Source organism: Eptesicus fuscus, chromosome 23, assembly GCF_027574615.1.
Source record: "Eptesicus fuscus isolate TK198812 chromosome 23, DD_ASM_mEF_20220401, whole genome shotgun sequence".
NCBI classification, from domain to species: domain Eukaryota; kingdom Metazoa; phylum Chordata; class Mammalia; order Chiroptera; family Vespertilionidae; genus Eptesicus; species Eptesicus fuscus.
The window spans coordinates 6,599,821-6,625,498 of NC_072495.1; the positions used below are offsets into that span (position 1 = coordinate 6,599,821).

The 25,678-nt window shown below is 36.1% G+C and overlaps 1 protein-coding gene across 2 annotated transcripts in view; it reads left to right on the plus strand.

Moving 5' to 3' along the window:
* Nucleotides 1-25,678, plus strand: part of MED13L (mediator complex subunit 13L) — a 272,112-nt gene that overhangs the window by 15,361 nt on the left and 231,073 nt on the right. For both annotated transcript variants that reach the window (XM_054712354.1, XM_054712355.1), the window contains exon 2: nucleotides 20,985-21,222. In XM_054712354.1, coding sequence (XP_054568329.1) covers nucleotides 20,985-21,222 — 238 coding nt within the window. The remainder of the gene's footprint in view (nucleotides 1-20,984; nucleotides 21,223-25,678) is intronic.

The following is a 25,678-nucleotide window of genomic DNA, read 5'->3' on the forward strand; positions in this document are numbered from 1 at the left end:
ATGAAATTTTGATTATTAGAAATGGGAGTGGAAAACCCAGATTTGGAGAAAGAAAATGGGGGAGGTCCCCTAACAGCAGTTGGCTCTTTTAGCCCTGGTTGCATAGAGCCTCAGTTTGTACCAGTGGTAAGCTCAGAAAGCAGATTACATTTTTCTCTACAAATCTGCTTTGGGATATTTTAATTTAGTTATTTTTTAAAGTTTGGTTTATATTACTTTCATATCGGTGTTATTTTTGGAAGGAGGATGAAATAGACTTTTACCCCTGTTTCTCTTCTTACCTTTGTGGAAATTGCCAATTTTTAGGAATTGACATAATGTGTAGAATATAAAGGACATTTGTAAAGACTACAAAATAGTGCATATCTTTGGCCCGGTTCTCATTCAGATTTTGGATTCCTTTATTTTTTTATTTTTTAAATATATTTTTATTGATTCAGAGAGGAAGGGAGAGGAAGAGAGAAATAGAAACATAAATGATGAGAGAGAATCATTGATGGGCTGCCTCCTGCACGCCCCACAACCTGGGCCTGTGTCCTGACTGGGAATCAAACTGTGACCTCCTGGTTCATAGGTTGACACTCAACCCCTGAGCTACGCCAGCTGGGCTGATTTTGGATTCCTTTAAATTTTCATTCCTGTCCTATTCTTTGTTCCCCTGTCACTAGCTTTCCGATTGTACAATATTTTTATAGATATTGAGTGTAATTGTTATGTCATATTTTTCCTCAGGTATTAGGAAAAGTTTTCCCTTCCTTCTTTCCTCCCTCTCTGCTCATGCCTCCATGCCCCTCTTTCTTTTCTAGCACATTCCTGGGCTCCCTGTGCACTTGAGCCTTCCTTGCCCCTATTGTAGTTTTTCTTGGCAGTGCCAGTTCTCAGTTCAGAGCTAAAATGTATATATGCACTTCAGAACCTTTGATATAATGTCCTTGGTGTGTTGGGGATCCTCTCCAGTTGTTTTGAGTGCACTTACTGGCACAGCCTGTGCCATCTATTGTAAATTGGCTGTAATTCATTCAGCCTTCCCATGTGGGTAGATTTTTCCCTTGGCTATACTGAAGGTAGAGTTGGCTTTCTTGCAGTTGTCATTTTTCTTTAATTTCTCTCCAAGTGAGTTAGTACTAATGAAATGCAAAATATTTCTAAGAAATAAAACTTCTAAGAAATTGAAACTATAAAAAAATTACCCATAATCCAGCTATACCATTGGATCAGAATTACAACTCTGCTATTCTTATTAATGTGCTTGTTTATTGTACATAGATGTAATCACAGTATAAACATAACACTAACATTTTCCATGTGATTACACTTTTCAAAATAATAACATTAAGAAAAAAGTCTAATTTTTATACATTTAATAAAACATAATTATTTTCAAATTCAAACAATATTGAAGGATGAAGGTTTGTTCCCTCCCCCGGGGGAAGTAACTACCAGTAGTTTAATCTTTATCATTCTAGGTTTTTTTCTTGCTTTTGAGTATATTTGCCTATGCACATACGTAGTTTGAAATTGTTTTTATTAGATATGGAGTAGATAAAAATAGCATGTATAAATCATAAAGTAGAAAGAATCACAATACAATGAACACCCATGTACCTAATACCCAGAGTAAGAAAAAGAATGTTATCCTATATAATAAAAGCCTAATATTCTAAGTGTCATGTTTTCCGGTCAGCTGTTCAACCAATCAAAGCGTAATATGCTAATGATATGCTAAGGCCGCTCAACTGCTCGCTATAATGTGCACTGACCACTAGGGGGTATACAGTTGACTGGTTGACCAGTCGCTATGATGTGAACTGACCACCAGGGGGCAGACAGTTGACCGGTTGTCCAGTCACTATGATGTGCACTGACCACTAGGGGGCAGACACTCTGACCAGTAGGTTAGCTTGCTGCTGGGGTCCGGCTGATCGGGACTGAGTGAGATGGGCCAGACATGCCCTGGAGCCCTCCTGCGGGCCCTCCCGGGCCAACCTCCTGCGTCTCTCCCCGGCCCTGAACATGTACTGGTGGGGTCTCTTGCGCCCTCTCACAATCCAGGACCCTTGGGGGATGTCAGAGAGCTGGTTTCAGCCCTATCCTGCAGGCCAGGCCGAGGGACCCCACTGGTGCACGAAGTCGTGCACCGGGCCTCTAGTCTTTTATGAAATCCTATGGTGTCCTTCCCTTTCCATTTTCTTTCTTCTCCCTTCAGAGGTAACTGTTATCCAGAATTGTATGTTTTTCATTCCATCCTAGCAATACTTTTAATCATGAATGTTTAGTGTATGTGTGTGTACATGCATATATATATAATTTTTGAACTTTTTATAAATGGAATATATCATATTTTTTTGCAACTTGTTTTTTTGGTTAAGTATTAATGATTAAACAATGTGCAGTTGTAATTCACTCTTACACCACAGTTTACTTTTATTTTTAAAATATATTTTTAATGATTTCAGAGAGGAAGGAATAAGGAGAGAGAGATAGAAACATTAATGATGAGAGAGAAACCCAGACATGTGCCCTGACCAGGAGTTGAACTGTGACTTCCTGGTTCACAGGTCGACACTCAACATGATGGTGAACATATATGTTTGTTAAAATATTATAGATAGAGGTGCATTCTCCAACTTTTCTGGAAATATGCTCTTCCTGTTTAACGTTTTAAGATATTTTCAAGTCAGTATACTTCGATATACCTTATTCATTATTATTATTATTGTTATTATTATTTAACACTTGAATCCTGTTTAATGGGATGGGATGGACTATTATTTATTTAACTATCATTTGTGAGAAACATTAAGATTCAGTTTTTTCTGTGATAGTAGGGTTATATATTAAAATTTGATAGTTATAGCCATAAATGCTTTACATTCCTATGGGCAATACATGAATTGGCATTTCTTCTATAATTGGCTATAGTGAAATTTATTTATTTTAATTTTTTTCATCTGAGCAAAAAACCCTCAAATTTTAATTTGTAGTTTATTTTTTTGTAATGAGGTTATGAATATCTTTTCATACTGTAAGTTTCCTTATTTTTCCCAAAAGTATTTAATCTCTAGTAAGTTTTCTGTTTCTATTTAAAATTTCCAGCCACTCACTTATATGAATCTTTATTACAAGTCAGCCTTTTTTATGTTCTGAATGCACAGTTTTACCTCAGAACTTTTGCTTTTTCTAAGGGTGCTTACTGAATGCCTGGAACTACTTCACTTATTGCCAGCTATGTGTATTTTTTCATCAAAGCCCTGTTCCCATTTTTCAGATAAGAAAGCTAAAGAAATTTAAGTAACTGTCCAAGTTCACATAGCCAGCAAGTGATGGAACTAAGTCACTGACTTCAGAGCCCGAACCTTAACCAGTACATTGTATTGTATGCTCTTCTTTCTTCTAATTTAGGGCTTCTGTGAAGCTCCCCCTAGCTATTCCAAACATTGGTCTCTTTTTTCCCGAGCCTTTTAAAAATTAACTGTGAAGACCATATAATTTAGCGCAAGCATGAAGGTAGAAATCATTGGAGCATATAGATGTGCCTGAGATTAATGGAGTGATAATACAGCTTACATTTTTTTTTAAAGTTTCATCAGAGATTAATGGAGTAATAATGCAGCTTAAAATTTCTTCCCACAGATAGGCAGATAGTTGTCTGTGTTTTTTCTCTTAGACTACTTCATTCCAAATTGAGGAATCGTTTGGAAATAAAAAATCAGGGTAGTTAATTTTTTGATCAGTGACTGGGGCAAGATAAAAAAAAGCCTGAGTAACTGCATAGTTTTATTTTTTTTAAATTCATCACCTCCACTAAAAGTCTTTTCATTTTTAAAAATAAAATGCCAGTTGCCTTAATGCTTTTAAAAATGATTTATTATAGTAACAATCATGTGCTTATTAAAAAGTAGACAAATAGTTTAAACAAGATAGAAATTTATATTTTATATGCAATCAACTTGGAGGGAAGCATTTCATGACTGGTTTGGTTACTTCTCTGTTATCAAGGGACTTGCTCTTTCTTGTTACTCCGTCATCTTTAGTTTATCACAAGTAGCATATTGTCCAAGATGGCTGTTCAAAACCTAGTCATCTTGGTGGTAGTCTAGATAGGAAGGAGGAGGAAATGTAGGCAGGCCACACCTCTCCTTTTAAAGGAAACTTCCAGGAAATTCCTTAAAACACATGTGGCCATGCTTAGCTTCAGGGAGGCTGAAAAATGTAGTTAAGTGGACTTGTTGCTATCTCCAGCAATATAGAGTATACCAGTATGTTAGGTGGAGGAAGGAGCCATTAATGTTTGGGTGAGCAATTAACAGTGTCTGCTGTGAAGAGAAAAGGATATAATTTTCTGTTTATAGTCTGCTATTGCATTTGGGCAAGAAATCATCCTAATGTCACTAATGAGCTTCATTAAATAGTTCAGTTTCCAGAAATTTCACAAGAATTCTCTTTCAGTTAAGATTAATAAGTGTAAATCATTAACTAGTGTCCTGATGTAGTTAGGTATGAAAATACTTTTTTTGAAAATATTGTATACTTTATAAGAGATTAGCACTTACCTTGAATATGTGCAAGAAGGTACTTTAGCTGTATTAAAAATATATTTTTTTCTTTGAGATATTTTTATATGGATTCTTTCATTACTACTTAAATTTTTTATTATCTTTATTGAAGTATAATTTACATATAATAAAATGTACCCTTTAAAAGTAAATAAGTACATTTTCCTACCTTAACAAATATATGTGTTTGTGAAACTGCTGCATCTCCAGGTAACCATGCAGTTACAATAGATTCATTTTGCTTTTTCTATAATTTTTTATAATTGGAATTATAGTCTACAGTGGTCTTTATCTGGCTTCATATTTTCTTTAAATAGGTCATTCCTTTTTATTGCTAAGTAGTAGTTCCTTATATTGATATACCACAGTTTGCCTATCTATCCTTTTAGTGTGATGATTATGAACTTTCATATACTGGTTTTTATGTGTGGCACGTTTTTATTTCTGTAAATATAGGAGTGCACTTGCTGAGTCATGTGGGAAATAGAGGTTTCCATTTATAAAGCTCTGCTAAACTTTTAAAAATGGTTGTACCATACCCCCCTCCCCCCAGGCTATATATGAGTTCTAATTGCTATTCCAAGGTAGTGAAGAATTTTCTCATATGATTTCTTTCAGAAGTTTTATTATGGTAATTATTAGGTTTTTGGTCTGTTATTAAGTGATCCATTTTTAATTTTAGGTTTTGTTTTGTTTTGTTTTGTTCTGTGATGTGAGGTACGGGTTGAGGTTCTTTCTGCATGTGGGTATCTTGTTTTTCCAGCATCATTTGTTGAAAAGATTATGCTTTACCCATTGAATTATCTTGATATCTTGGTTAAAAATTAATTGAATGTGTCAATGTATATATGTATGTGTATGCATGGGTTTATTTCTATATGCTATAATTCTGTTCATTTGATCTACATGTCTCTTATGACAATACCGTGCTATCGTGATTACTGAAATTTAGTGTGTTTGTGTTAATTCAAAGAATTTGTCCATTTAATCTGAGTAGTTGTCATTATTGACATAAAGTTGTTTATAATAATTCTATTGTCTCTTTATGATGTGAAGCAATTCCTTATCAATCATTTCTGGTAATTTGTCTTTTCTTTCTGTCTTGATTAACTTAGTGAAAAGTTTGTCAATTTTATTGATCTTTTAAAATAACCAGTTTTTCATTTTGTTGGTTTTTTCTATTGTTAGTTTTTTTAATGTTGCATTTATTGCTTCTCTGTTCTTAATTATTTCTTTTGTTCAATTTTACATTTAGCTTAGTTTACACTTTCTCGCTTCTGAAGGAAGAATCTTAAAGCAATATTTATTTCTCTTACTTCCTAATATACATATGTAAAATTACAGATTTCTCTTTGAGCACTGCTTTACTTGTGTTCCATACATTTTGGTATATATTGTTTTCATAATCATTCAGTTCAAAATATTTCTTAGTTTCCCTTGTGATACACACACACACACACACACACACACACACACACACACACATATTTTGGTCCTATGCATTATTTAGAAGTCTTTAATTTCCAGATTTTCTGTGTGTTTGGTATTTTCAATATTTTGTTAATTTCAAATTTAATTCTTTTCAGAAGTTTCACATTTTGAAAATATATTGTTTTATTGTCCAGCATATGGGTTTCTCTTGGTGAATGTTCCATGTGCACTTGAAAAGAATATGTATTTTATTGTTGAGTGTAATCTTATATAATAAAGAGGTAATATGCAAATTGACCTCATGCCCTCATGTCGTCACAAGATGGCCACCACAAGATGTCCGCCCCCATCGTCACAAGATGGCCGCCCCACATTGTCACAAGATGGCCGGCAGGGGAGGGCAGTTGAGGGTGACCAGGCCTCCAGGGGAGGGCAGTTGGGGGCGATTGGGCTGGCAGGGGAGCAGTTAGGTGTCAATCATGTCGGCAGGGGAGTGGTTAGGCATCAATCAGGCTGGCAGGGGAGTGGTTAGGCATCAATCAGGCTGGCAGGGGATTGGTTAGGCATCAATCAGGTTGTCAGGGGAGCAGTTAGGGGTCTATCAGGCTGGCAAGCAGAAGCAGTTAGGGGCAGTCAGGCAGGCAGGCAGTGTTGTTAGGAGCCAGCAGTCGCAGATTGTAAGAGGGATTTCCGACTGCCGGTTTAGGACCGATTCCGCCTAAACCGGTAGTCAGACATCCCCCGAGGGTCCCAGATTGGAGAGGGTGCAGGCCCACCCCCCAGTGCACGTTATAAACAGTTATGTTGGTTGACAGTGTTGTTCATGTTTTCTATCTTCTTATTGATTTTCTGTCCACTTGTTCTATCAGTTGCTGAGAGGAGGCCTATTGAAATCTCTAGTTATAATTCAGGATTTGTCAATTTCTCCTTTTAGATATATCAGTTTTGCTTCATATATTATGAAGTTTGTTATTAGGTGCCTACACATTTATGATTTATGTCATCTGGAAGAATTGACATTTTTATCATTATAAAACCTTTTTCTTTATCCCTAGTAATAGTCTTTTAGAGTCAACTTTGATGTTAATCTAGACACTTAAGCTCTCTTGTAGTTTGTTACATGATATATCTTTTTAAAAATCATTTTACCTTTAACTTAACTTGTCTTTATATTTAAAAAGTATTTCTTATGGGTCTTTTAAAATTTTATCCATTCTGAAAATCAGTGTCTTTTAATTATAATAGTTAGACTATATTTAACCTAATGATATCCATAAGATTGGATTTAAGTCTGCTATCTTGGCCTTTTCCCTTACCTGTCCCATCTAACTTTTATTCCCTTTTTTCTATTTTCCTGATTGCTTTTGGATTATTGGAGTATTTTCTTATGACTCCATTTTATGTTCAAAATTGGCTTATTAGATATACCTCTTAGTGTTGTTTCTTAAAGACTGGTCAAGGGTTTGTAATATGTATCTTTAAATTATCACAGTTTACCTCCAAATAGTATTACATTTCTTCATTTATAAGGTAAAAAAACCCTTTAGAACAGTATACTTCTGTTTTCTCCTTTTGGCCTTTGTGCTAGTATTGTTATACATTTTTCTTCTATCTCTACTTTATTATTTTTCCTGTAGTAAGATAATTAGCGTTTAAAGAAATGTAAGAAAATGAGAAAACATGTTTTATACTTACTTTTATATTAGCTGTTTCTGGTACTTGTTATTCTGCATAGATCGAGGTTTCCATCTGATATTTTCCTTGTGCTTGAACTGTTCTTAAAGCATTTATTATAGTTAAATTTATTATAGTGCATGCAGTTCCATTGGCTTCTGTTCATCTTTTTAAAATCTATGTTTTATCTTCGTTTTGAAGGACATTTGTACTTGATCTAGAGTTTTAGATATGGAGATATTTTTCTTTCAAATGTGCCATTGTTTTCTAGCTCGCATATTTTCTGATGAGAAGTTTGTTGTAAATATTGTCTTTGTTTCCCCTTATATAATGTCTTTTTTTCCTTTTGACAGCTTTTAAAGTTTTGCCTTGTCCCCGGTTTTCAGAAATTTAAATTCATGTATTGGTGTGGTTTGTTGTTTATGCTGCTTTGATTGGAGTCCACTGAACTCCTTGGTTTTGAGATTTATTGTTCTCATGCAATTTGGAGACACTTTGGCCATCATTCAAAAAATGTTATTTTTGGTCCTCCCTCATTCCCCTTTACATTCTGGGACGCTAATTACATGTATTTTTGTGGGTTTTCTTTTTTAAATCTTTCATTTCTGTCCTTGTTAAGTTTTGTGTTTTCCTTTAAGTCCTTGACCATACTTACATTAGCTGTTTTAAAGTGGTTTTTAATTTTGACTGTCATTTCTAGGTTTTTCTTCAATGATTTTTCTCCTGGCCAAGGGTCTTCTTTTGCTGCTTCTTTGAGTATCTGATATTCTTTTATTGGATGCTGGACATGGTGAATATTATGTTGTTGAACGTCTGCATCTTATTTCTTTATGGGTTGAATTTTTCCCTGGCTGGTGTGGCTCAGTTGATTGGGTGTAGGCCCATGTGCCAAAAGGTCACGTGTGATTTCCTGGTCAGGGCACATGCCCAGGTTGCAGGCTTGGTCCCTGTGGGGCAGACGGGGCATGCAGATCCATGTTTCTCTTTCTCCTCTCCCTCTTCCTCTCTTTCTAAAACAATAAAAAATATATAAAAAATAAAAAATTAAGAGTTGAATTTTGTTTTGGCTGGCAGTTAAATTACTTGTAGATGATATTATTATTATTATAGTTTTCGAGGCTCAGTTATTAGGGTGGGTTAGAGCAGTCTTTATTGCTAGGCCTAGTTTCCTACTTTTGAGGCATGATTTTTCTGTGATCTTTATTTAATGATTTTTTTTCCACTCAGACTGTTCAGAACTAGATTTGTCTTTCAGCTTTGTGTGAGCTTTTAGAACAGTATCTCTCTAGCCGTTCTTTGCCTGGCCCCATTGAATTTTATTGTTTGAATGTGCAGCTTAGTATTTAAGAACAGTCTTTAAAAAGAACCCCTATCAGACCTCTGGAACTCTTTTTCTGCATAACTCTCTTCTTTCTGGTGATATGCTCTCACAAAATTCAGCTGTGTCACAGACCCTATGTCATTACTACAGTTGTTTAATATCTGAAAACAGTAGTGTTGTGTGTGTATGTGTGTGTGTGTATGTGTGTGTGTGTATGTGTATATATATATATATATATATATATATATATATTTTTTTTTTTGGTCTAGTTTCCTAGTTTATGGTGGAAAGACAATTCTGATACTACTTTTAATTTATATTTTAAATCTCGTATTTGCCTGTGTTTGTTACCCTATCTAGTTCAGGGGCCAGAAAACTTTTTCTTATGGAACCAGGAGTAATTATTTCAGGCTTGTGGGTCATACAGCCTTAGTTGCAGCTACTCAACTCTAGTCATAGCATGGAAGCAGCCACAGATAATATGTAAATAATAGGCATAGTTGTGTACTAATAAAACTTTATTTACAAAAGCAAGTGGCCAGCCTGCAGGCCATAGTTTACCAAACCCTGAGCTAGTTGACAGATACAGATGTTATTAGAATTATGAAATATTATGGTTGGAAGAAGAACCTTTGAGATTCATATTTCAGTTTTGAAAGGAACCTTTTACTAGTAAATCATATTGTTCAACCCTTTGATGTTTGAAGTTACATCTGGTATTGACCAGCTTCTCCACAACCCTCCGTATCTGTGATTTTCAGGAATCTTAGTCAAGGATTCTTTTTTGAGGGAGCTCTCACTATTGTTGTTTTAATGATCGTTTTTCCATTTGATTCTCTGCTACCACTTGGGTCTGGGCTGAGCAAATCAATTTCATCATCCACATATCAGTCTTTCATATAATTGAAGATTTTTCAAATTACTTACGCGTCTTCTAACTCTACATTAAATTCATCCAACTTAATTCAACTGTGGCTTTATGCTTTTATTTAATTTTTGCTGCCATGTTTCTTTTCTTGAAAGGATTTGAACATGAAGCCATTATAATCTCTAGCCATATGCTTTGTTTAGGTTTCCTTACTCACCTAGTCCTTCATCTGTTAACCTTTTGCACTCGGATGTCGAGTGTGACTCGACACGGTTAGCATTAGAATAAAGGAATCCAGAAAAAAAGCAAGCGAATGCAAAGGGTTAATGTGTTGCATTTGAACTAGATTCCTTTCTAAGTATGGAGCTAGGAGCTGAAAACCATATTGTCTAATGACTTGATAAGTAAGATCTGTTGTGTAGGATCTAGATACTGTATTTTTATTAATGTAGCATAAGATGGCAGTCACTTTTTTAGTAGTCACTTCATATTGTTTACTTGTGCTGTCAAATAAAACCTCCTCAGTCCCTCTGCAGAGAGAATCCCTGGCAAACAAACTTCTTAGCTGTGGAAGAGTTTGAGAAGAGCTAGGTGGGAGGGAGCATGCAGCTGGAGTTTTAATAGTCCAAAAAGGGAGAAAGGAAACAAGACAACAGCAGCACACTATTTTAACACATGGTAAATAACCTTTTGGCTTTTGTAACACAATTTATGGGATACTAAGGTATTCTTAACCTTAGGAATTAGTCTAGAATCAGTCTATATACAAGGGTGTGAGTTCTCCATGTTAGTAATATCTTTTTGTATGTATTAAATGTATTTTGTTACCACATTTTTAAAAAATAAATATTTATTGTTCAGATTATTACAGGTGTTCCTCTTTTTCCCTCCCCCATAGCTCCCCTCCACCTGATTCCCCACCCCACCCCATGCCCTTACCCCCCGCCACTGTCTTCATCCATAGGTGTACGATTTTTGTCCAATCTCTTCCCGCACCCCTCACACCCCCTTCCCTCTGAGAATTGTCAGTCCACTCCCTTTCTATGTCCCTGATCCTATTATATTCATCAGTCCATTCTGTTCATCAGATTTTTTATTCACTTGATTTTTAGATTCACTTGTTGGTAGGTATGTATTTGTTGTCATTTTGTTGTTCATACTTTTTTTTTTTTTTTTTTTTTTTACAGAGAGGAAGGGAGAGGGATAGAGAGTTAGAAACATCGATGAGAGAGAAACATTGATCAGCTGCCCCCTGCAAACTCCCTACAGGGTATGTGCCCGCAACCAAGGTACATGCCCTTGACTGGGATCGAACCTGTGACCCTTGAGTCCGCAGGCCAATGCTCTATCCACTGAGCCAAACCGGTTAGGGCCATACTTTTTATCTTTACCTTTGTCTTCTTCTTCTTCCTCTTCTTAAAGAATACCCTTCAGCATTTCATATAATCCTGGTTTGGTGGTGATGAACTCCTTTAGCTTTTTCTTGTCTGCGAAGCTCTTTATCTGACCTTCAATTTTGAATGATAGCTTTGCTGGGTACAGTAATCTTGGTTGTAGGTTCTTGCTGTTCATCACTTTGAATATTTCTTGCCACTCCCTTCTGGCCTGCATAGTTTCTGTTGAGGAATCAGCTGACAGTCATATGGGTGCTCCCTTGTAAGTAACTAACTGTTTTTCTCTTGCTGCTTTCAAGATTCTCTCTTTGTCTTTTGCCCTTGGCATTTTAATTATGATGTGTCTTGGTGTGGTCCTCTTTGGATTCCTCTTGTTTGGGGTTCTCTGCGCTTCCTGGACTTGTAAGTCTATTTCTTTCACCAGGTAGGGAAAGTTTTCTGTCATTATTTCTTCTAATAGGTTTTCAGTATTTTGCTCTCTCTCTTCTTGCACCCCAATAATTCAGATGTTGGTATGCTTAAGGTTGTCCCAGAGGCTCCTTACACTATCTTCGTATTTTTGGATTTTTTTCTCTTTTTGTTTTGCTGGTTGGGTGTTTTTTGTTTCCTCATATTTCAGATCTTTGGTTTGATTCTTGGGGTCCTTTGATCTACAGTTGAATTACTGTATATTCTTTATTTCAGACAGTGTATGCTTAATTTCTGACTGGTCCTTTTCCATTTTTTTGGCATTCTCATTAAGGTCCTTGAAGGTCTCACTAAGCTCCTCGGAGGTCTCATCAAGTTTCTCGGCGGTTTTTAGAAAGATTCTTGAGTAACCTTATAAATGTGGTTTTGAACTCTATGTCCAGTAGTTTGCTTTCCTTCATTTCTTTCATTCGTGACATGTTTCTTTGTCTCCACATTTTGCTGCTTCCCTGTGTTGATGGAGTGGTTTTCTGTGGTAGGTGACCAGTGTGGTTCAGCCTCCCCTATCAACTGAGTTGGACACTCTTGGTGCACCCCTTTGTGGGCTGAGTGCAAAGTGTTGGTGTAGTTAAGCCTTGATTGCTGTTGGTACACTGGGAGGAATTGACCTCCAGGCCAATTGGCTGTGAGGACCCACTGTGTCTATAATGGAAGAACTGCTGTGCTGGAGACATGGTTATGGGGTAGGTCTTGCTTCAGTGGAGCTTTGGTGCTCACTGAGTCTGCCTCTTGAATGTGTCACTTATGGATGTGAGTAGTTGAAATCTGGTGTCTTCTCACACTGACCACTAGATACACTAGCTTCTGGTTCTCCAAAGGGGTGCAGGTCAGCTACTGTCTGAGGCCACCCAGCAGGAGCTACAGCGAGAACTACAGTTTTCTCCTCTTTGCTTGGGGTTTGGAGGTTTTGGAGCTGTCTGACTAGAGCTGCAGTTTGTTAGGTTAAGCTGCGATAGGGCAGGCCATTTATATGCAAAAGCCGCTGCGTGGAGCTTGGGTGGGTTTGTAGATTGTGCTGGGCGGGGATCTCAGGGAGTCACTAGGCTAGGGCGTGGCAAACAGCGATGGCTGCCAGTCAGCCGTCTCTGCATCTCAGCGTTTCCAAGTCCCTGCGTCCCGCGCCCCAGCGCAGTAAACAATGATTGCTGGGCTCACCTCTGCAAGAAAGCCACCCTCACTTTCCGACCCGATGGCAGACAGTCCAGCTTCTCCCCGTAGGAGTTTGGGTCCCCAGCGTCTCCCCAGAAACTGGAGTTCAGAGTAATCGGGAGCTTGTCTCCCTTTGGGTTGAAAAAAGCAGCGCACCCAGTTGCCCGCCGCCAGCCCGATTCGCGCGCCTCTGTACCTCAGCTTTTCAGCGCTTGTGCACTTCTCAGTGCTCTTTTCTCTTTCCTTCTAGTTGTAGAACTTCCATTCAGCCAGCTTTCCATTGGTCCTGGGTGATAGACGTTTTGTCTTTAAGTTGTAGTTTTGAAATTGTTGTGTGAGGCAGCAGTTTAGGTGTTTATCTATGCCGCCATCTTGGTTTTCGGTCTTTGTTACCACATTTTGATTAGTTTCCTTTTTCAAAATCAGAGTTGTACTCTTATGTAAAGAATCATATAGTTCTTTCTACAAGGTTTATAATTAATAGCATTCCCCTGCTCCTGGCCGCTATTATACCTCCTCCAGACACAAATACTCACCCTTTTGTTGATTATCTTCATCCTTACTTAAATGTTTCTAAACACTAAAACTTACAGAGTTACTTCTAGGTTTTTAAATTCTGGTTTTTCCACTGTTAAAGATGAGGATTTAGCTCACTCTGTCTCCTACAAAGCAGATATACCTTTTCCATTTTTCTGTTTTACCAAAATGGTTATATAGTAACTTTCCAATGTTCCTGTTACTTGAAGATGGTCTCCCCCTCTTCCTCCTCCTCCTGTTTTATCTCTTTAAGAATAAAAATGATATATTTGTAAAAATGATATATTTTTCTTTTCCCAATGTAGTCTGTTTCCTTCAGGTTACTTTTCTATTTGTTATTGTCTCTCTAATTCCTCAGTGGTTTCCCTTAACTATTTGATAGTTCCTGCTTGTCTGTTCATGTTTAGGAATGGTGCACTAAAAACTACTTGGAAGTTCTGAGTATGTGAGTGGCATTTGTTTACTATGCACTTTGATCTGCGAGGGCTCTTTACTTGGGGAACCTCTGATATCAATATCTTGAGGTCCTTTCTCTTGAGGTGGTCCGATACCCCAGAGAAGACTTCTCCAGACTCCTTTCTGGGGAATGAAAGATTGGCTGCCAGCTTTCAGGTTGCTTAGAGGGAGATGGTGGGAAAGGGTGGTTTTTGACCTTCATTCTGTACATGCTCACCTAATGCACTGTTTTTACTTTGGTTCCCTGCCTTCAGTTATACCTGCGCTTCCCAGTCCAGACACCCTCTGGTCTTCTGGACCCAGAGAACACTTTTTTTAATGGTTGCCCTATTTTATCTCTTTAAGAAGATTAAATTATTTGCTGGGGTAAGGACAGGCAATGGGCAGGGTACCACAGTTCTGCGTGCCTTCTAAGCAGAATTTCAACCAGTTTTCCTTATTTTATCTCCTCTCTGCTTTTCAACCCTACCTCCACAGGTACCTGTATTTATAATTCCTGAGGCTGAGGGGGTTTTGTGTTAATAAGGTCGTTTCTCTCCTTTCTCCACAGAGAGGATTCAGCTTTCCTAAGTATTCTGTGTCTATACCTCTTGAGCATCTGTTTCTTAGCTTTCAAAATCTTGAAATGTTTGATGCTCCTATTTCCTTTCCTACCTACCATTGTGATTTTATAATTTAAGGAAGAAAAAAACAACTTTTTACTGATGTTTTTTAGAGGGATTTAAGTGAGAGTAAAAGCAGATGTATGTGTTTACTCTGCTGTCTTTACCTAGAGCTGATTAGTTACGTTTTAACAGAAGTTTTCTATTATCCTGACTTTCCCCCCCTCCTATGAATTGAGTTGAGAGGTGGCTTAATATGTTTAGTGTATGTTTTCTCTGACCTATTAGAACTGTAATACTATCACAGGAAGAAGTGAGGTGAGGCTTACTTGGAATATCCTAGCACACTCTGGTGAGCCTCAAATGATCAAATCTGCCTTTTCTACACACCATCTAGAATCCTGCCCAGGATTGATATTAAGCTAATTGCTCTGTAGTTTGAGAAATCTTTCTTTCAGCTTTCTTGAAAATTCAGATGTCTTCTGGTGACCCTCCTATTCCTGCTGATCATTCTAAGGGTTCACTCTCATTTACAAGTTGCCTTTGTGAGTGGGATGTGATTAGCCTGGGCCAGGAGACTTGACTCATTATAGTATCTAGGTCAACCATATCACTTTACCAGTCAGGAAGCTGAGGTGCCCTGAGATGGAGTAGATTTCCTAATATTATATAGCTAAATGGTTGAAAAAGCAGGACTTGAATCTAGATCTGACCTCCAGCCAGTGTTCTTTCCATGGTAACTATATCCTGGGTTCATTGTTATCAAGGTCTGTTAGTTTGACTCTGTTTCTTGACCTTTGAATACAATTTTGTATCTGGGGAGCCACATTGTAAGAATAGTATATGCTGTTGGTCATGAGGGATCTGATTGCAATGGGTCAGTGCAAATAAATGACCTCCGTTGGGAGAATTTATCAGCTCATTTCCTATGTGTAATAACAAAAGAAGAGGATATTAAGAATCAATATAAATTTTCTTTAAATACGCTCATGCTATTAGAAGGTGCATTTATCCTGACTCTGTTGTAATCTATTTAATTTGAACTATTCTGAACTGACTGTAGTGTCCTTCTGTTTAGGCTAGGGGAGTCTCTGCCAATTAAGTTTAATTTTCTGAGGCCCTCGTCTACCTACCTGTACAACAGATAGCAGCCATTGCTGAGGAAATTTTCCTCTAGTCTCTCTTGCTATTAGAATAGTTATTTTCTTGGCTTGTTATACATATCCTCTAAGAATTAGCTTGTGTATAGAGTGGTAACATGTAAAAGAAGGCATATAATTATCTCAGTGAAATAAAAATATCTCTTCTATTCATGGGATGGTGTGTGGGCACCCTCATACTAGTTTTCTTAATACCTCAGGAAGACTAAAGAAAGATTTATGAACTTTCTTTAATTAGAAAATATGGCCATGAGCTCTTGTCATTGCTAAATTGAGTTGATGACAGCTTCTTTGTACTATTTTATAATCCTCTAGAGTTAATTTTTGCCATTAGCCCCATGAAGCAGGATGGTAGAGTGGAAAGAATGTATGCTTTAAATTCAGTTACGCTTTAAATCCAGTTATATTTGGGATCTGCCATTTGCTACTTGTGTGGTTATGGGAGAATTATTTAATCTTTTTGAGTCCTCATTTCTTTAGTAGTCAGTTTGTGAAGTTTTATAAACTATATATGAAGACCCTAGTATGGTAACTCATATTAGGAATTATTTGTGAAGATCATAATATGGTGCCTGTTATTAACACATTGCGGACAGATCACGAGAATTCTCGCTTCATATTACACAGTGTTTTACAAAGTATCATACTTTAAAAAGATATTAGCTTGTAAGAACATGTAATAAATAACTTCAAAATGCAATGAGTATTTAATTTTAAAGCATGCCTTTAACATTTATGTAAAAACGTTTTTTGTACTTGTTCAATAGAAACTTATCTGGCCACTGAGTAAAGCTAGCAATAAAACTACTGGTCCGCAGTGTGTTAAGTTGACAATGAATAAGTGATGGTTATGGTTATTAATATATGTGTACATATATGTACATATGTGTATACATATATGTATACACACACAAATATACACACACAGTTTTGTTCCTTGATTTTATATATTAAACACCGTGTAATTTTAAACTTAAAATATAATTATGGGTTGTTCACCTTTGACAATGATAAATATTGCATTTTTGGGATAATCTGCATCTAGAAATATTTTAAAGGGTTGCTTTATAATTTTGAAATTATCAAAGAATTTTGAGTCTTGGAGATACACATTTGTCAGAAATTGGGTCAACAGAATTTTGTGTTGAATTGATATTTTTTAAAAATATATTTTTGTTGATTTCAGAGAGGAAGGGAGAGGGAGAGAGAGATGGATACATCAATGATGAGAGAGAATCATTGATCGGCTGCCACCTGCAGGTCCCCTACTGGGGATCCAGCCTGCAACCCAGGCATGTGCCCTTGACTGGAATCAAACCCGGAACCCTTCAGTCTACAGGTCGATGCTCTGTCCACTGAGCCAAAACAGCTAGGGCGAATTGATTTTTAAGTGTAAACATGATCATAGTATATGAGAATATACTTTAGTTAAATTGAATGTATATATCCATCATAGGAACTTTTTTCTTGGATAAATTTCAATAGCACTAAATTGTCTCTCCTTTTATCAACATTAATTCAAAGTTAAAAGATAAGTCTTTGGACATTCATTTTATACCTAGTTATCTCTGTTAGGCTTGAATGGCAGTTCATTGTTATGTTTTCCAATGAACAATAGAATAATCATATTTAATTTTAGCTTTAACTTAAAGGAACTAATTGTTTTAAAATAATCGGGCATTTTTTAGTTATTCTGTCTGAATTAGTTATGAAGTAGTTAAGTTTGTAGCCTTGCTGTTCTGTCACTTGCATTTGTGTTATATCACTTGTTAGTACAACTCCACAAAGAGTATGAGCAGGTGGCAGCAGTTTTCCTTTACCACTGAGACCACAGAAACACTGATAGGAAGTTAGTGGAAGTGCTAGGGTTAGGAAACCATTCTCCTGAATCAAGGTCAAATATTTTGTTTGTTGAACCATGCCGGATTTTATAGGTGAAATTATTCTAGTGAGTAAATTGCTGTTCATAGATTTTCTTGGGGACTGACTCACCTGATATTTAAATCTCTGATAAATCTTTTTTTTTTTTTTTTAATCTCACCAGTGGATAGGTTTATTGATTTTAGAGAGAAGGGAAGGGTGGGGGAACGGGGAGGGGGGGGGGAGAGAGAGAGAGAGAGAGAATGAGAATGAATAACTGATGTGAGAGAGAGAAACATCTATCTGTTGCCTCCTGTATGTAACCCCACTGGAGATCCAAGCTGCCACTCAGGTATGTGCCCAGACTGGAAATGGAATCTGCAGCTTTTTGGCTCTTAACCAACTGAGCCACCTGGGCAGGGCTCTGCTGTCTTAATTTTCTAACCTTTTGAATATGGTTAATGTAAGTATTAGTGATTCTTATTTGTTGGTATCCTTTTATTCTTCCTCTTCTTTCCCCCATCCTTAGGCACAGAACACTAACCTAGGTAATAATAAGAAAAATTAGCCTTTTACTTAACTTTTCTGATTTCAGCTGCCCCTTTTTAGTCCTTTTCTTTAGTTTTGTTTTTTTTACAGTTAAAATTGATATTAGCCTTTCTGATGTAAACACACACACACACACACACACACACACACACACACACACACATATACAGCTTTTACTTGAAGAAACAAAGGATCTTAAATGACAGAAAAACTCACAAAGCATATGAATAGTTGACTCCAGGAGAAGTAGTCCTATTACTATTAGTAATGATGATAGTATCATTTATATTTTTTTGCCATGTGCCAGGTACTGTCCCTAAGTGCTTTATATGCTTACTAACTCATTTAATAAACTGTAAATACTATTACTCTCATTTTTCTAGGGAAGCAACTGAGAGACAAAGGTTACATAACTTGCTATGCCCTTGCTACTTATAGACAGCTCATAAGTACAAAGCTGGGATTCAAACCATGGAATCTGGTCCAGAGTGATGCTTTTGATCACATAAATTATAATGATTTCTTATAAGCAGAACTAGGACTACAAATTAGTACAAGGGTATATCATTCTATTAAATTGACAGTTATTGTAAAATATATGCAATTTTGGAGCAGGTCATTTGTATTGGTGGGACTATTAATTGGAAAGCAATATGGTAGCACTCATCTATGAGCCTTAAAATATTCATATCCATTGACTGGTAATTCTGCATCTAGCCATCTCTCCTAAGGAAATAATCAGGAAAATAACAGTGTTCAAAGATGTTCACCAATTATCCTATATAATAAAAGGCTAATATGCAAAACGACTGAACAACAAAATGACTGGTCACGATGATGTGCACTGATCACTAGGAGACAGACCCTCAATGCAGGAGCTGCCCCCTGGTGGTCAGTGCGCTCCCACAGTGGGAGCACCACTCAGTCAGAAGACAGGCTCATGGCTGGCGAGCGCAGCGATGGTGGCAGGAGCCTCTCCCGCCTCCACGGCAGTCGGACATTCCCTGAGGGCTCCGGGACTGTGAGAGGGCGCAGGCCGGGCTGAGGGACCCTCCCAAGTGCATGAATCTCGTGCACCGGGCTTCTAGTAATAATTATAATAGCGGAAAAAATGAAAGATTGTCCAGTTGTTATGGAATAAATTGTTTTTTTCCCCAAAAAAGTGACTAGAATATTATGCAAACATTAAAATTGTTTTTGAAGAATAATTCATAATATATAAAAATATTTATAGTAAGTGGAAAAGCACGATATAAAACCATGCAGTATGGTCCAAATTTAAAAACGTATGTATGCAAAAAAACCCCCAAACAAACCAGGTAGAACATAGAATAGGATGCTTATAATTATTTCTAATGTGATTTTGGAAAACATTTGTTTCCGGTACAATTAGTTTCCTTTTTGTTTATATTATTATTTTTTTTATTTTTAATATATTTTATTGATTTCAGAGATGAAGGAAGAGGGAGAAAGAGATAGAAACATCAATGATGAGAGAGAATCATTGATCGGCTGAGTCCTGCACGCCCCATACTGGGGATCCAGCCTGCGACCAAGGCATGTGCTCTGAACAGGAATCGAACCAGTAACCTCCTGGTTCATAGGTAGACACTCGACCACTGAGCCATGCTGGCCGGGCTGTTTATATTATTTATTTTTTTAGTGAACTTTCTGCATTGGCTATGTAGTACTTTTATAGTCAAAGGAAACCAAGTGGCATAAATGAATGCCTAACTGATGCCAATACCATCTTTTACTGAAAATATTCATTAAAGATTAGATTTGCATGTCTCATAGTGTAAAAGGATAGGTTTCTGAGCTTCAGTTAGTTTTAGTTTGGAATTATTATTTTTGGAACCATGCTTGTTTTTGAAGTGGAGGTTTTTTGTATCAAAGAAAATTGAAAATTTTTTCTTAAATATATTCATTATAGTGATTGATTGTTTCAGCACTAAATTTGTTTTGGTTATGTTAGTAGAAGAAATGGTTATTATTCTGCCCTGAGGTACTTGTCTTTTGAATAACAACTTGTTGACAAAAGTTATTGGTTTGGTGGTGGTGGTGGTTGGGGAGAGGGAAGAATTGAGTGCAAGGGGCACATGGACTGTTCGGTATAGAATGATGAATTAATTTTACTGTCAGTTTTGCATACATAGTTATAGTTTATAGCTACATAAGTAAGGAGTTAAATTTTAGTTTGTTTTGAAACATCTTTGAAGTTTAGTTCCTTAAATCTAAAATTTAACAAATTTTTAAAAATACAAATCTATGTAATGGAACAAAGATACAGGTTCTGCTGTCAGCTGTTTTTTAAGTTCTTATGTTTAAAAAAAAACACACGAAAGACCAAACTACATTAGGGAATTGTTGTAGAAACACACTTTTCTGTGTGCTACATGTTAAATAACATGAATAAATTGTTGATAACTTTTCATCGGTTGTATTAGCTTATTTTTTCATAATGAAGCACTGTGGTACTGCATTCAAACTGTTTTCTTGATTGAAAGGGCTTTGAAATGTAATTTCTGGATGAGAAGAAATTGAGGAAATTCTTGGAAAGAAATTACTTAAATTTTGCACTTATTTTTCAATTCTTACCTGATTTAGAAATATAATTAATGAATCAATTAAGGAAGAATAATGTAGAAAGTAGTTTTATATATAGAGACTTTATAGTAGATGTTTAGGTAAAAATGGCTTAACAGAAAATAATGATTATCTGTTGGTTACATTTTGCTTTTAATATAAAGAACTAGGTAGAAATCTTGATAGGAAGAAGTGAATAGTTTTCCCTTTTAAAACGATTGACATACATTTTTCAGTGGGAAAAATATTATGATTAAGTGCAGTTGTAAGTATTTACCAAATTTGCTTAACTGTATAGAAGCCTGTTTTTAGTGTTTTGCAACTAAAAAGAAAAATCTAAACTGTTGTAATTAATTGTCTTGTCTTTTTGCAGGCTGAACTCACGGGAATCAAATGGCGTAGGTACAATTTTGGAGGGCATGGGGACTGTGGACCCATAATTTCAGCCCCAGCCCAAGATGATCCAATCCTGTTAAGTTTCATCCGCTGTCTGCAAGCCAACTTGCTATGTGTATGGCGTCGTGATGTCAAACCAGATTGCAAAGAATTATGGATATTCTGGTGGGGAGATGAACCCAACTTAGTGGGCGTAATACATCATGAACTGCAAGGTAAGGTTTTTGTTTTTGTTTTCTTAAAAATTAAATGCATCGTATCTTTTTTGAACAGTGGTAAATTCCAAAGAGGTTATTAATACTTGCTGAGAAGAAAAATCCTAATGTTTAATGGGTGTGTCTCTCAAAGGAAAATCCTCACTCTCACCCGTCTTCTTCCCACTCCCATTTTTTGTTTATTTTTCAAATTCTATTGTCCTTTCCCAGTTTTGCTGGGAATCAGAAGCTTGTGAGCCACTGTTATTAAAGAAGAGTTTTGTGTCTCCTGGGTGTGTTGGGTTGGAAATCCACTGTGTAAAAAATATTTTTATTGATTTCAGAGAGGAAAGGAGGGGGAGAGAGAAATAGAAACATCAATAATGAGAATCATAGGTCATCTGCCTCCTACTTGCCCCCACAGGGATCGAGCCCACAACCGGGAATCAAACCGTGACCTCCTGGTTCATAGGTCGATGATCAACCTCTGATCCTGCCCAGGCAGGCAAAAATCAACTGTTCTACAAAGTCAGTGAATTATAATTGGCAAGTCAGTGAAATGAACAGTTGTTTCTTCTTGGACTGTAGCTGTGTGGTTATTGCCAGCAGAACTCTGGTGGAAAATTATAAAATGATAATAGAAACTAGTGCAGGCCTTATTGGACAAAATTATGAGAAGACATTGGCTAGTATTTTGAAGAAATATTAATATAAATGATCTGGTCTGCTTTTGGTGTAGCAAGTTTTCTTTTGTTTTGCTCCTGCATTTTATGTAATTAGGTGATTCCAGGAAATATTTGTCTCAATGTTTTCTAATTTTTAACTTCAGATTACATCTGATACCTACAAACTGAATTATTGTAAGAGTTTCATTATTCTAAACTCTGCATTTTGTATCTACCACAGATTTATAATTAGAGGAAATTTTATCAATATTTTTGAATTTCTGATAAAAGTTTTTGCCTCTTTACCCAAATGTTTCTATCTAGTACGCTAAGGAATTTTTCTAAATCAAAACTGATTCTGATCTTTAGTTAGGGTAGGGCATTAACTCTTTTTGCCTTACTCTCTTTAGGGCCACTTTTTATGTCCAGACTACTCTATATTTTAGTAATTTGTGGTTGAAAAATTTTAGATAGTGTTTGAAATGTTTTGTTAGTTGACATGTTTATTTTTTTAAAAAGAAAGGAGTAAAACTAACTTTAATGTATATTGAGAGTCTATCCTAAAGTTTCTAAAGTTGCCTGAATGATTTCCTGCTAACTTTTGCTTGATACCTTCCTAGCTTTTTAATGCAGTCACTCTTATCTGTGATATCTCCTGCCACAACAGCCAGAGGGCAGTAAACCACAGAGGACTAATTGAGCTGTTTACCTTATGGTCCATTTGTCTATTCAACTCAAACCTTTCTCCCCATATTTTTCAGAGTACTTGGAATATAAATATAAGAACCCTTTCTGAGTAAGATTGCTAACTTAGATGCTTAATCAGCAAAATCTCAGAACTAATATATAGCTCAGAGCTATTTCATGTAGTTAGCAGTGAACTCAGGTAAAATTACTTTTTTAACACCTGGATTTCATTGATCAGAATTTTAAAAATAAGAAACCTCCTAGAAGATACTTCTAAAACTTATATCTGTTCATTTAAATATCAAAACATATATTTTTGTTGCTTAAATATTTTTATACATGTAGTAGAGCCATAAAACATTTGTTTGTTTTAGTTTTTCTCACCTTTATTTTTTATGATTCTTTTCTGACTCAATCTCCTTCCATTTCTCCACTCCACACTGATCCTTTACTAGCTGTGTATTTTACTAGCTGTATATTTTAACTTTTTGGTCTGGTCTCTATTTGTTAAGCAGCACAAATTATCATTTTATAATGATGATGAAACAAAACCCAACTGTCTATTAGGCATATTTAGTTGATGTATAAAGTTATTTATTCATACCAACAAAGCACATGATCACCATTCTTAGAAATAACTTATTGTGTTATTTCTTATGGACTTTGTATGTTACTGAGTTAAAAAAATGATGTAGGTTATTTAAATTTTTTATAGTTGCCTTAGATTACATAGGTAGATTCATTAATGTATTAAGTATCTTTGTGGTAAAGAATTAAGCAAAGATTAAATTGTTTTTTTAAATAAATTACAGAAATAATACATTTTAATTAGGGAATTAGGGAAACAGAACTGCCAAATGAAGAGAACAAAGAAACAAAACCTAAAGTCTAGACCAGTTTTAATATTTGGTGTTTTTATGTATAAATGAAATTGGTATCATACTGTTTTGTAATTCAGTCCTTTTCCTTAACCATATATTGTGAATGTTTTCTCATGAGAATAATTTATTTTTATCTTCTTTCCTATTGAGTCCAAAAACTGTGTAAAGTGTTTATTCCTTTCTGAGCCACCAGGAAAGTATTCCAGTGATGGAATAGTCATAACTTTGTTAAGTACATCTACTCATTTTAATGTTGAATTTGTGAAAGTTATTTGATTGAAGCATATGAAGCGTCTAATTTTGTAGATAAAGTGGTTAAAAAGGGTAATTTAAAATAGTTCAACATAATATTAGAAAATATTTGAAACTTAATTAGAAAAATTAATGGCATAAAGACAGCCTTGTTTTAAGTGAGGGAGAATATGACAAGTAGAGCAATCATGAAAAATAATGAAGGATACGAAGGGAATATTTTAATTACTATTCATAAAATTGAGGATTTTTGGCATCTATTTCATTCTCTACTAATATATATGAGTCATTTCATTTTGCGTAAAATAACTTTTGGTAGAACCCTGTTAACATTAAACATGATAGTACTATTATATTTGTAACATTTTCTTTTTATAGGGCCTTCTTACTGTTTCTTAAAATGTGTTTTGACTGTGTTATTAGGCATTTCATTTTGTCTTTATGGTGTACCCATATAGGATACCACTAAGAAACCTGACGGTAAAATATAATACCAAAGCAGTCATCTTAAATGTAAATATATAAAGAAGCCCTATAGAGAATAATCCTAAGGATACACAAATGAGTTGGTTTTATAATATTAGAGTTTTTGTTTAAATGCTTGAAATATCTATATAAAATAGTCGGAGAGAAGACAAATACATTTATAGCCTATCCCTGTCACTTAATGCTGTTTATATTGTACTAGAAGCCCGGTGCATGGATTCGTGCACTGGTGGGGTCCCTCGGCCTACTCTGCGGACATCCCCCGAGGGGTCTTGGATTGCGGGAAGGCACAGGCCAGGCCGAGGGACCCCACCGGTGCATGATTGGGGCCGAGGAGGGACTGCGGAGGGCTCCCGCAGGGTGTGTCCGGCCCGTCTTGCCCAGTCCCGATTAGCTTTACCCCAGCAGCAAGCTAACCTACTGGTCGGAGCACCTGCCCCCTGGTGGTCAGTGCACGTCATAGCGACTGGTCAAACAGTGGACACTTAGCATATTAGGCTTTTATTATATAGGATGGCCTAGTGGTACATAGAATGGGCTTGGGTTTGAATCGTTACTAGTTGTGTATTCTTGGCCAAGTTATTTATCTTAGTATGGTAGCTTCCTCACTGCAAGTTGGGTTATAAGGATGAAACAGTTAAAGTACTTAAAATAGTACAGAGAATAATCAGTAATTGTAACATTACTGCTGGTACTACAATGACAATTGGCTCATACATCAATTGGTCTGTTCTGTATAACATTCAATGTTCATCAAATATTGATTTTTAAAGTATACTTTTAGGTTGAAGTAATCATTTTTGAGTTTTGAATTTTACTGTTTGGGTGGAATAACTGGAAATAGTAAAGTGCCTAAGGCATTAAAGATAACCCCGCTCATATGAAATTTGTCTAGATTTAAACTGTAAACAAAGTTTCCTAATAAATCTTAAGTTGTGTTACAAAGAGGTCAGAACTTAAGATTTGATTTTCTTGGTTACCTGTAAGGTAGATTTGTAACTTTTCTGCCTTCTACACATAGTGATACTGAAGCAGGGAATTGGCTGAACATGTTCTTCCTTGTGTCACCCATGAGTATCTATCAATGGCTCCAATTGGTTTGATGTAATCTCTTCTCTTGATAAGCTGATAATATAAAAATGGTATAAGACAAGCACACAAATATCTGTAATGCAGAGAACACTGTAACTCATACAACAAAGAGAAATATAGTAGATTGACTACTTTCCAAATGGGCAGACACTCAATTCCAGATCTAATGCATAAGTGTTCCATAAACTTACAGCAAGAACATCGTGAGTCTTAGTGCCAAAGTTGATAACCTTTTTGGTTTCTGGGTTGCCTATTTAACCTCTATTAGGCAAGAGCTGTGATAAGTTCTGGGTATGTAAAATGAGTCCTTATCTTTAAGGAGCTCACAGTTCTGGTATATAGCTAAATGAATCTTTAATTGTGATGCAGTGGAATAAGCTATAAATCATTAAGTGTGGATTCTGCATAATCATG